The sequence below is a fragment of the Carlito syrichta genome, unplaced genomic scaffold (genome assembly GCF_000164805.1).
Source record: "Carlito syrichta isolate Samal-C Ts95f unplaced genomic scaffold, Tarsius_syrichta-2.0.1 Scaffold307017, whole genome shotgun sequence".
NCBI classification, from domain to species: Eukaryota; Metazoa; Chordata; class Mammalia; order Primates; family Tarsiidae; genus Carlito; species Carlito syrichta.
Genome location: NW_007251113.1, coordinates 58,495 through 70,669, shown reverse-complemented (window position 1 = coordinate 70,669; position 12,175 = coordinate 58,495). Strand labels below are relative to the sequence as shown.

Genomic DNA, 12,175 nt, shown 5'->3' with positions numbered 1-12,175 from the left:
GGTTCTTGAAAGTGATGCTTGTCCAAGTTATTCAGAAATACAGGATTGGGCTGCACAGCAAGAACAATGGAGTGTCTGCATGTGTACCCTCTTGTTATTTTCCAATTGGATTGCCAAGGGTTCAACTGATTTCCTAGTGAACAGATGTTTTGTTGAACACTTACTGAACCCATGACATAACTTTAAAGTAGTATGAAAACAACAGTAATAAAAATACATTTGCTTTCTGTCATCAGACTGGGGATGGGCTATCAAGCCAGGGATGGGAGTCCACCCCCGACGCTTGGGTGTTTAGTAGGATGGGTTTGGCTCCCATTGGTGCCCCGACAGCGGGGTTACCAAATGTCAAGGCTGACTGGTTTGGCGTTGATGAAACTGCTGGTGCCTGCGCTTCAACATCAGGGCTCTGCTTAGCCTGAATCTAAGGCCTATTGCTCCAGTAAAAGGAACTGAAACTGAGTCTGCTGACTTGTGAACTGAGAGTCTGCATTCATGTGGGCCTCAAAAACAGCCAGTGCCCAGAGTTCTTGAGAGCTGCAATATGCTTAGGAACTTCCAAGAAAAGTCTTCTGGAAACACCCGTGGTTCTTGCTGTTATTAGGGGGCTTTCTGAGCTTCTTAGAACTAAAATGTGAAGCTAATGTTTTCTTTTTTTAATTTTTTTTTTTTTTGAGTTGGAGTTTCACTCTGTCGCCCAGACTGGAGTGCAGTGACCGCTCCTGGCCACCGCAGCCTCGACCTGCTGGGCTCCGGTGATCCTTCCACCTCAGCCTTCCAAGTAGCTGGAACTACAGGCGTGCGCTGCCACGCCCGGCTAATTTTTGATTTATTGTAGAGATGAGGTCTCACCAAGTTGCCCAGGTGGGTCTTGAACCCGCGGGTTCAGGCGCGGGATTATAGGCTGAGCCACCAAGCCTGGCTTGATTTTTTAAATGTAGTTCAATCTACCAACATTTTACTTTGTTACTTCTCTCTCCTTCCCTCCCTCTTGCCTCACTGCAGGTGATTCTTCTGAGACAACAGGCATGTGCCTCCACACCCAGCTAATTTTTTGTAGAGACAAGGTCTTGCTCTGTTGTCTAGGCTGGTCTCAGGCAATCTGCCTTGGCCTCCCAAAGTGCTGGGATTGCAGGCATGAGCCACTGCACCCTGGCTAAGTAATTGTTTTAAAAGAGCCCTAAGAAGCTGGGCTCGGTGGCTCAGCCTGTAATCCCGCACCTTTGGGAGGCTGAGGTGAGTAGATTGCCTGAGCCCGTGGGTTCGAAACCCGCTTGGGCAGCAAGACCTCATCTCTACAATAAATCAAACAATCAGCCGGGCGTGGTAGTGGCACGCCTGTAGTTCCAGCTACTTGGAAGGCTGAGGTGGAAGGATCGCCGGAGCCCACCAGGCCGAGGCTGTGGTGGCTGGGAGCGGCCACTGCACTCCAGTCTGGGCAACAGAGTGAGACTCCAACTCAAAAACAAACAAACAAACAGAAAAGAGCCCAAAGAGACCTTTATTGTAGGTCCCTGGTTTTCTAGGGTTCTTTTTTTTTTTTTTTGAGTTGGAGTTTCACTGCGTCGCCAAAGTACTGAGATTACAGGCTGAGCCACTGAGTCTGGCCTCCTGAGGTTCTTTTCGTCCATGGTACTTTGAGAAAATATTTCCTAACCACCATTCACTTTTCTCACATGGGCTGTTGCTGTCCTTTTCTTTCTCCTAATGACTGCCCCTCCCCCATACTTTTCCTCCTAGACAGTCTCCATTGTTCCATTGGTCACTGTGACCACCACAGCCGAGCAACAGTTTGGACGGAAGCAGGCCTCTGTAGCTGCTTCCTCTGCAGAAAGGAAGCTGGAAGACGTCCCACTTCGGGGACAACATCTGGTCTAGAGTGGGTTGGCAGGCTCCGACTCACTGTGTTTTTATACGGCCCCTCAGCTAAAAAGGGTTTTTATATTTTTCAATGGTTGGGGAAAATTTTTAAAGAGACTATTTCATAATGTGAAGGTCATATGAATTTTGGATTGGAGTCTCTACAATTTTATTGAGCTACAGCTACACTCAGTAGAACATAATCAGCTAAAATACTTAAAGCACCAACACATGTGCATACTGTCCAGCTGATGCTTTCACCCTCCAAGAGCAGAGTTGCCCAGTTGAGACAGGCTGTGAGGCCTGCAGAGCCCTGAGTACTCACTGTCTGGCCCTTTACAAAGTCAGTTGCCAAGCCCTGGTCTGGAAACCCTTTCCATTCCCGGTCCATCCCCAGCTTTGGAGTCGAGCAGGAGCCTCTGGCAGAGGCTTAGTGGCTATCTGTCCCCTTAGGGCTGCGGAGTGGCAGCTGGACCAGCCATCATGGAGTGGCCGGCTGAGGATCACTGCAAAGGGGCAGGTGGCCTACATCAAGCTGGAGGACAGGACCTCAGGTATGCACTGGGCTGAGGGGCCCTCCTCCCACCTCATGAAGGGGAGGCAACCCGGGCCTGGCCGGGCTGCCCGCGGGTAACGGGAACCTGTCCTGGAAGTCAGCCTAGTGTACCTCAAGCTGCCTCCATTCCCCACCTTAGCTGCAGACACCACTGTCCCCATGTATACAAAGTTGTGTTTCAGACCAAGCACCAGTTCTTTTCAGGAGTCCTTAGGAAAATACTAGGCCCAAAGAAAAGACACCTGCAGGAGGTCCCAGGGTAAATAGGCAGCCCCTGTGGCCAGGCACAGTGGCTCACACCTGTAATTCCAGCACTTTGAGAGACTGAGGCAGGAGGATCACTTGAGCCCAGGAATTCAAGGCTACTGTGAGCTATGGTTGAACCACTGCATTCCAGCCTGGGTGACAACAAGACCCTGTCTCTAAAAAATAGAAACAGGGAAGCCTTGACACTTGCCTTGAAGACAAGCTGGGGGAGGATGTGTAGCCTTCTGCTGCTGGACTCTGATTCTCAGGAATTCTGTTTATAAGCTCAGTGGTAACTCCCCGGAGCTGAGCACACCCATGAACAGAAGGAGCTAGAAACTACCCTACTCAGCTCTTTCTGTGGCAAGAGGACAAGCCAAGCTGGGCTGCGTTGGGGTCAGCTGGCAGAGTGTCTCTGAGGAGACCGCTCTGGGAGCTCTGGGCTAGCGGGGGCTCTGGGTGAACTGTGGAGGGCACTGTGCCTAGAGTTGCCCCGGTCTGAGACCCAAGTGGGGTCAGGTGCAGGGCTGCTCGGGCAGTGCCACGGCATTCAGTCATTTTATTTTTCTACTATGTGGAGATTTTCCTTTGTGGAGCAAAGGAATGTGTGAAGACTTAAAGGCAGAACTGGCTGCCTGTCTTCAAAATTGTGCCCCTTCTGCCCGGGCTGCTGGGCTTGGGCCGAGCCACCTGACCTCTGGAGCCTTGGCCTCCTCTTTGTCGAAGTAGGGACATTAGTTCCTCCTTCACAAGGTTGATGGAAGTAGGAAGTGAGTGGAAAATTGCCTGATTGCCTATGAACTGCAAGGCAACCCACAGCATTGAGTTTTTCTGGAACCTGGAGTTAGCAGGTGCATATTGACTGCAGAGGAGTTTAAAGAGGCAGCTCCCACAGCTAGGCCAGAGGATCTTGGCCGGAGGATTGCTGGGACGTCCCTGGTGGGTCTCCCACTCTCTGGAGACCCTGGGCCTCTGAACTTGAACATAACTGCCTAATGTCACAGCCACTGCTTAGGGCCGAGACTCACCTGCAGGACCCACCCCAAGATGTTCTTGGCTCAGGCTCATGCCCGGGTTATGGTAGTCTCTGCCCTTCCCGTGAAGTCATGAGCATGTCACTCTAGCCCAGGGTGTCCCAGCCTCGGCAGTGTTGACGCTTAGGTTCTGATGAATCTGTTGTAGGGGGCTGCGGAGGCCAATGTAAGATCCCTACCAAGTGCCAGTAGCACCCCCCAAGTTGTGACAACCAGAAATGTCCCTAGACATTGCCAGAGTCTTTTTTGGGGGGGAAGAGCAAAATCCTTGCTCCCCCTCTCCCCCTGCCCTGGTTGAGGACCACTGCTCTAGGCTGAAGGCATCCCAGTGTGTTTGGATGGAGGACAGATTAACTGACGGGAAGCAGCAGACTAGGGCCATCTGTTTTGATTCAGTTCAGCTTTGATTACACAGGACTCAGTAGAAAATACTTGGTAAATTACTTAAAGCACCAATAGAGGTCAGCACGTGTGAGGGTGATGAGCCTCGTAAATGCTCACAATTGCGTGTGTATCACATCTGTGGCACCGGCGTTGACAGGGGTGCGTTTCCCAAGACTTCTGTTGAGCCCATTGTTCCTGCCTTGCGTCTGAGATTGAATGACACCAGCCTGCTTTAGATTCTTCTGTGGGTGTGAAAACATTGTCCCAGCTGGGCTCGGTAGCTCAGCCTATAATCCCGCGCCTTTGGGAGGCTGAGGTGAGTGGATTGCCTGAGCCCGCGGGTTCGAGACCCGCCTGGGCAGGCGAGACCTCATCTCTATAATAAAATCAAAAAATTAGCCGGGTGTGGTAGCGCGCGCCTGTAATTCCGGCTACTCGGAAGGCTGAGGCGGAAGGATCGCCAGAGCCCAGCAGGTCGAGGCTGCAGTGGCCGGGAGTGGCCACTGCACTCCAGTCTGGGCGACAGAGTGAGACTCCAACTCAAAAAAAAAACAACATTCTCCCTTCTTTCCACAGGACTTGCTGGCCCCTTATAGGCCTGCCTCAGGTCCCAGCCCTTTCTGAAGGAGTGATATGCCTGCGCTAGGGTCACCTGCCTTGGGGTGCCCAGGGTTCAGGCAGTAATAGCAGTGGGTGGACAGATGGGACAGGTGGATGGTTGCTCCAGCCCATCATTCCCTGGGGAATGGAGGCCAGTATCCAATATCAGCCAAGCTTCATTTTAAGAGAAGTCAGAAATTTGGATGATTTTACATGCAATCTGATTTTGAAATGCTCAGCAATTAAATAAAAAATATTAAGTTGTGGACTGGATTGACCTGTGAGCCATACCTGACTGAAGCCTTTTTTTAGTTACATTCCTGGGTCTTCCCTTCAGCAAGCGTAGATTTATTTTGAATCCCAGAGCAAGGTTTGCCCATCTGCCTCAGCTTGCCAGAGATTCCTTGCAGGGAAAAGGCCTGTGGTGTGATAGAAATACCAGACTGGAAGGGGGCCCTGGACTCACCCTAACTCATGCTTTCAGGGGAGCTCTTTGCTCAGGCCCCAGTGGACCAGTTTCCTGGCATGGCTGTGGAGAGTGTGACGGATTCCAGCCGGTACTTCGTGATCCGCATTGAAGATGGAAACGGTATGCCTCGCTCTTGGTTCTGCCTCCTCTTGAGAAAGTTCTCCCTGCCGGCAGGTGGGACTGATCACGTGTTGTCTCCCAGGGCGACGGGCGTTTATTGGAATTGGCTTCGGAGACCGAGGTGATGCCTTTGACTTCAATGTTGCATTGCAGGACCATTTCAAGTGAGTGGTTCTGGGAGATGCTGCTCAGGTTGTCCCCCTCCTTCCCTGGCCAGTGAGTGCCTGGTTAGGGTACCTGAGTGGGAGTGTGGGTTTTGTCAGGAAGATTCGGTTCTCCCTTGGGCGAGGCTGCCTTCTCCACTCTGCTCTGCCTGTCCTGTCTGTGCTGGGAGGCCCATCTGTCCCTTCCCAGTCAGCTGTCCTAGCCTGCATGGTGTCACATCTCTTCCCCTACCAGCCCCTTTGGCCTTTCCAGACCTGCCCCTCCATGGTGTCATGCATGGTCCTCGAACTCCTGGGCCACCCAGCAGATGCCTGGTGTCCTTTATGAAGCTCAAAGACAGGGCAGGAGCAGACTCGGCCATCTGCAGGCCTCCAACTCGTACCACCAGCAAGTGGGCGGTGCCTGGCTGCTCACATGGGCTGCTGGCTCTGCCCTCATCTGGTGCCTGTCACAGTTGGCTGCGGGTTGGTGTGGGATGCAGGTGGGGGACCTCTGTGCTGCCCTCTACTTCTGGCGTTTGCCTTGTCTCCCATCAACCTTATGAGCATTCGGGGCATGTAAAGACTGCATCTTAGTTCTCAGGCCAAGGGCGGCGGGGGAAGGGCTGGATTTCCACATGTCCTGGAGTCCGGCAGCAGGCCCCTGACACAAGTGATCTCACAGGGCACTCAGATCAGTCCTGAAAACTGGTGTCATTGTCAGCCTGTGCCGTTGACGAAGCAGATGTGCGTGCAGCTCCTAAAGTGGCTGAACCCAGGCTTGATCTTAGGCCTGACTCCCCAGCCCTCATTCTCCCACCCTGCCTCAATACCAACCCCAACCCCGACTGATGGCAGGGAGTCGGGAAGTGAGTGGGACAGGGCTGGTGGGCTCTTCCTCACCGTCTTCCTCCCATCTCTCTCCAGGTGGGTGAAACAGCAGAGTGAATTTGCGAAACAAGCCCAGAACCCAGACCAAGGCCCCAAGTTGGACCTGGGCTTCAAGGAGGGCCAGACCATCAAGCTCAGCATTGCAGTGAGTCCCACCTCACCTGGCCATGGTGGCTGCAGTCACGTGATGCCTGGGGGCCACCCAGCCCACTCATAGTTCAGTTCACAGTTGTTTACTGTGCGGCTGCCCTGTGCCAGGCACTGCACCAGGGTGAGTGAGAGGCCTCTGCTCTCATGGGACTGAGCTGAACTGAGCCCAGACTGGCAGGTGCGGGTATGACTGCGGGGGGGGGGGGGGGGGGGCCGCTCCGCAGCTCAGGGATGCCCTGGGTGCTGTGGGCTCCTAGAGGAGGGTCAACCCATAGATGGGGGACCCAAGGAAGGCTTCTTGAAAGAAGCAACCTATAGGCAAAGGAAGAGGGATCAAAGGGTGTTTCCAGCAAAGGAACAGCATGTGCAAAACCTCTGAGTTGAGAAGAGTGTCAGTCACTTGCCACCAGAGGTGGTGTTTCTGTCCTGGCTGTTGGGGCTCAGGAGGGCTCAGCGTGTCCATCCCAAGTTGTGTCTTGGCCTCATGCCTTGAGTAAGGAAGACTGGGGTGGGCGCTGGGAGTCATGGCAGCTCCTGTGGTGGTGGTGTCCTGGCTCCCTGTGACTTGGTTCTGAACTGCTCAGCATCTGGCTTTCCCAGTGGCTTCTGTTGATAAGAACGGGCTGGGCTGGGATGGGCTGCCAAGACTTGGCTGTACCTGCTGCAGGGTGGAGAGGGGAGGTGGACTCAGAGTCATGACTTGGGGCACCAACGACCAAATGAATTTGTTTTTTGCAAAACTTAGTAAGTCTAAAGTAATGCTTTTCTCTGTACTTACCATCTCTTTCTCCTCTTTTCTGCTTCATGCTGGTGATGATTTGGGACCCTTGAAGTTGGCCAACTGGCCCTTAAGAGAAAATCCAAGTCCAATCCCTGGACTGGTTGGGATGTGATGCTTTCTCTTGCTTGGAGGAAACTAACATGTAATGAGCATCAGCTGTGGGCCAGGTAGTGTCTTCAGGCGTTTGTTGTATGATTTCCAACATCTGCTTTGCTCTTTAAGATGAGGAAATTAAGGCTGAGAGGTATAGGCCCTGGGCCAGGTCACAGAGCTAAAAATATCTGGCACAGCTGGGCTCACATAGAGGTCGCTGAGGTCTTTTGACTTCAGGGCTGGTCTCACTAGGTGATTAAGCTGCTGCTTTCCTTACAAGTGGGGAATGTGTCTTCTTCATCTGTGTGACTTGTGTTGTCTTCTGGCTCATGCTTGGTGCTCAGTTTTGGTTCCTTTGATGTTTTATTGAAGCATAACATGCATACACAAAAATGCACAAATCACAAATGCAGAACTCAGTGAATTTTATTCTATTTTTTTAAATAGTGAAGATGGGATTTTGCTATGTTGCCCAGGCTGGTCTCGAACTCCTGGCCTCAAGTGATCCTCCCACCTTGGCTTCCCACAGTGCTAGGATCACAGTGTAAGCCACCACACCTAAATGTTTTAAAGCCCAACTTATATGAACTTGCACTCAGGTCAAGAAGCAGAAGATTCTCAGCACTCTGGTAGCCCCTCTCCTGATCCCTTCCAGTAACTACATATCCCGAGTAACTGAGTGGCCACTAACCTTAACCTTGAGTACCTAGATTTTGTTTGTTCTGAACTTTCCCAAATTGAATCGTACACTCTGTGCTCTTGTGGTATGACTTCTTCCTGTTACTCAGCAGAATGTTTGTGAGAGTCATCCATGTTGCACATGGCTTGTTCATTTTCATTGCTGTGATGTGAGTTCCATTGTGAGAGTGTACCTCGTTTATTTATCTGCTTTCCTGATGGTAGACACTGTGCAGTTTCCAGTTTGGAGCTATTACAAATAGGGCTGCTGTGAAAGTATGACTTTAAGTGCACATACATGTGCATTTCTGTTGGGTCTGTATCTAGGAGTGGAATTGCAGAGTCCTGAGTTCCTATGCTGAGCTTTATAGCACCTTTCAAACACACTTTCAAAGTAGTTTTACCAGCTCACACTCCACCCGCAGCACGTGAGTGCTGTGCTGTCCTGCCCCATGGCCTAGTCAGTACTTGACGGTCTCTGTCTTAGCCACCCTGGTGGGTTTGTAGTGGTATATCGTGGCAGCTTTGATTTGTGTTTCTCTGATGATGAATACAGGGGGTGCTGGCTTTTAAAACAAGCCGTGTTCGTGATGGATCCAGAATCATGATGCACTGAGTATAGCTCTGACAGTGGAGGTGCTGGGGAGGACCATCTTTTGGCTACATGGATGTTGGGGCCTGGGGGCCACCTTGGCTCTCCTTGTGGGGTTTTCTCGTGGCAGTGGTACTCCAGCAGGATTGACCGATTTGCACTCCTCTCCTCTCTCCTCTCTCTAGAACATGAAGAAGAAGGAAGGAGCAGCCGGGACTTCCCGAGTACGGCCTGCTAGTACAGGAGGGCTGAGCCTGCTGCCCCCACCCCCAGGGAGCAGAACCTCCACCCTGATCCCTCCCCCTGGGGAGCAGTTGTCTGTGGGGGGTTCCCTCGCACAGCCAGCAGTTGCTCCTGCTTCAGGTCAGTGCTTGGGGGGTGACTGTTAAGGCTGCCCCTGGGCACCCCGCCCCCGGGTAGCCAGGCCCCGGCTTTAACCTCCATATGCTAAGTCGTCATCTAGTACCCGTGTGTCCAAGGTCGACCCTGCACAGGTTGGTGATGGTTCTACTGTGCCCTAAACACCTTCTCCTTGCCCTCTAGGGTGTCTGCCCTCCCCTAAGGGGCAGGAACTGGGATTCATTAGTTACTGTGAAATCCTTATCATGGAGCTTCCTGTTCCCAGTGACTGCCCAGTGGGTGTTGAGTGAGTGGGTGATGGAGACATGGTTTCTGCTCATGCAGTAGGAGAGATGAGTCACAGGCACAAAGACCAAATGTTTGGGGCCCAGCCTCACTACCAGCTGGCATGATCTGGGTAGCTTCATGGAGAGGTGGCATTGATCTGGCCCTTGAAGCAAGGAGACTAGAGCCCAGGGCGATTGGTATTCTTGGCAGAGAGAAGAGTGTAACCAAAGCTTGGACTTACAGATACCTAATGTGTGTAGGGAGATGGATGCAGCATAAGGTGTGCCAAGGTGAGTGGTAAGAAATGAAACTGGAGATTTCTTTTTGCACAAGCTCTTCTGGTGCTGGAAGCTGCAAGGCAGCTCCCCTGCAGGCTGCACTGACGAACCCTCAGAGACCCCAGGGTTCCAGAAGTGATGCCAAGTGCCAGCTGCTGACAGTGCTGGGATGCCCCCCTTTGCCTCTACCTCCCACCCTGCATGCCCGGCCCATCTCGATGCTCCCGGCCTTCCTCAGGCTGGAGGATTGTCACCAGCATCTAGCCAGGAAGCTTCTGCTTTCCTAATTCTTAAGAGTCCCGGACACCAGCTCCCTTCATCTGGAGGTTAGGCTTCAGACCTTGGCCACCATGTGGGGATACTCCAGCCGGGACAGGGGTGGGAGCAGCAAGCAGGAAGCTCCTGCCCTGCCCAGGCCTGCCCTGCCCAGGAATTGTTCTTTAAACATGACTTTTCAGAGCAGGGTCATAGGACCACTTGTCTCAGCATCACTGGGTGCTGGGGCAGGGATCTGTGATTCTATCTTGTTTGTGTGCTCACTGACATCCGAGGTGCTGCCTTAAGCTTTCCTGGGGGTACTGTAGGTGCACAGGTGTGGTGTCAGATCCCTGCTCCCAAGGGCTTGCGTTCTTACGTGTGAGACAGTTAGCATGTCTACAGACAGAGTGGTGTCCGGTCAAAAGTCATGAATAGCAGCATTTATTGAACACTTAGGATGTGCTTCAGAACTGCATGGTTGAGTTTAAATTCTAACTTACCAGTTTTGTGGTCTTCAGGAAACTGCTTACCTCTCTGCCTCTGTGTTCTCATCTGTAGGATAGGGGAAGTCATAATACCTACTCTATAGGTTTCTTGGGAGGATCAAATGAGCTCATCTGTACAAAGCACTTAGAACAATTTATTGGAATTCTGTAAATGCTTGCAGAATGTTAGCTCTTATTGTATTTATTTTGTATTTTGAGTTGGAGTCTCACTCTGTCACCTGGGCTGGAGTGTAGGGGCACGCTCATGGCCACCACAGCCTCGATCTGCTGGGCTCAGGTGATCCTTCTATCTCAGCCTTCCAGATAGCTGGAACTATAGGCATGTGCCACCACACCTGGCTAATTTTCTTGATTTATTGTAGAGACGAGGTCTTGCCAAGTTGCCCAACCATCTTATTTTATTAATAATGTCATTTTGGGCCAGGCACGGTGGTTCAAGCCTGTAATCCCAGCACTTTGGGAGGCTGAGGTGAGAGCATTGCCTAAACCCAGGGGTTCAAGACCAGCCTGGGCAACATGGCAATATCTCATCTCTACAATAATAAAAAATTAGCTGGGCATGGTAGTATGCGCCTGTAGTTCCAGCCACTTGGAAGGCTGTCGCAGAAGGATCACCTGAACCCAGCAGATCAAGGCTGCAGTGGCCATGAGAGTGCCATTGCACACCAGCCTGGGCGACAAAGAGTGAGACTCCAACTCAAAAGAAGAAGAAAAAAAATGTAATTTGGCCACTGTGTGCTGGGCCCCTTCCAAGCAGTCCATGTGTGTTAATTTAATCCTCACACCAGTCCTATGAGGTAGCTATTGTTACTGTCCCCATTTTAGAGATAGCATGGAAACTAAAGTGACCTGCATAGTCCTACAGCTTTTGCGGATGTGCCTCCCCGTGGGGGCTGTGGTGAGGGTCACATGAAGTCATGTGTCTTGAACACTTGGCAGACTGCCAGATTCGAAAATGTTTAGGCCCATTTTATCTGGTCTCCCAGCTCAGAGCAGATTAGAAATAGCAAATTAGTGGGAAAGTGAGAGATGGCAGGCACAGGGCCTTCAGAAGGGACAGCAGCAGTGCCAGGGGAGGTGCCAGAAGCACAAAGGCAGTCATTGCAGTCCCATTGCGCCACCCACCTTAGTGAAGTGACACACACAAGGACTAGCTTCTGTGCTACCTCTTCCGGAAGACTTCCCAGCTCCTAGCCAACTTGGACCCAGGACTGGGCACAATTGGCTGGTTGATCCAGATGCTGGACTACAGGCTCATTATATGAAGATGATCTTACGGGTTTGGTGGGCATTGTCCATTCGAGAAGCCAGGACGGGGCCAGGTGTGGTGGCTCACACCTGTAGTTCCAGCACTTTAGGAGGCTGAGATGGGAGGATTGCTTGAGCCTAGGAGTTCAAGACCAGCCTGGGCAATGTAGTGAGACCTCGTCTCTACAAAAAATAAAAAAATAATCCAGATGTTGTGGCATACTTGTAGTTGGGAGACTGAGATGGAAGGCTCGCCTGAGCCTAGGAGTTGGAGGCTGTGGTGAGACACTGCACTCCAGCCTGGGTGATAAAGTGAGACCCCAACTCAAAAAAAAAAAAAAGAAATCCAGGACAGGATATAGCAAATTGTAAACAGATTTGAGCATAGACCATTGAAAGTAAAGTCAGCTTCAGGTATGAGTGATAGATGACATGTGATCACCCTTCCTGGTATTCCTCCTCTCTGGCTTTCTGCTTTCTTTCTACAGCCCTCAAGGGCTGGTGAGAAGATCGTGGAAACGTGGCAACTCACTAGTGTTTTGTTGCTCAAAAACCTGCCTCCAGGCCAGATGCAGTGGCTCACACCTATAATCTCAGCCTGGACAACTTGGTGAGACCTCATCTCTACAATAAATCAAAAAATTAGCTGGGCATGGTGGCGCAT

At 51.6% G+C, this 12,175-nt stretch overlaps 1 protein-coding gene across 1 annotated transcript in view; it reads left to right on the top strand.

The window, feature by feature from the left end:
• NECAP2 (NECAP endocytosis associated 2) overlaps window positions 1-12,175 on the top strand; it is a 14,865-nt gene that overhangs the window by 493 nt on the left and 2,197 nt on the right. Inside the window, exons 2-6 of the mRNA XM_008063731.1 lie at window positions 2,311-2,411; window positions 5,162-5,266; window positions 5,349-5,430; window positions 6,337-6,445; window positions 8,780-8,957. Of these exons, the coding sequence (XP_008061922.1) occupies window positions 2,311-2,411; window positions 5,162-5,266; window positions 5,349-5,430; window positions 6,337-6,445; window positions 8,780-8,957 (575 nt within the window). The remainder of the gene's footprint in view (window positions 1-2,310; window positions 2,412-5,161; window positions 5,267-5,348; window positions 5,431-6,336; window positions 6,446-8,779; window positions 8,958-12,175) is intronic.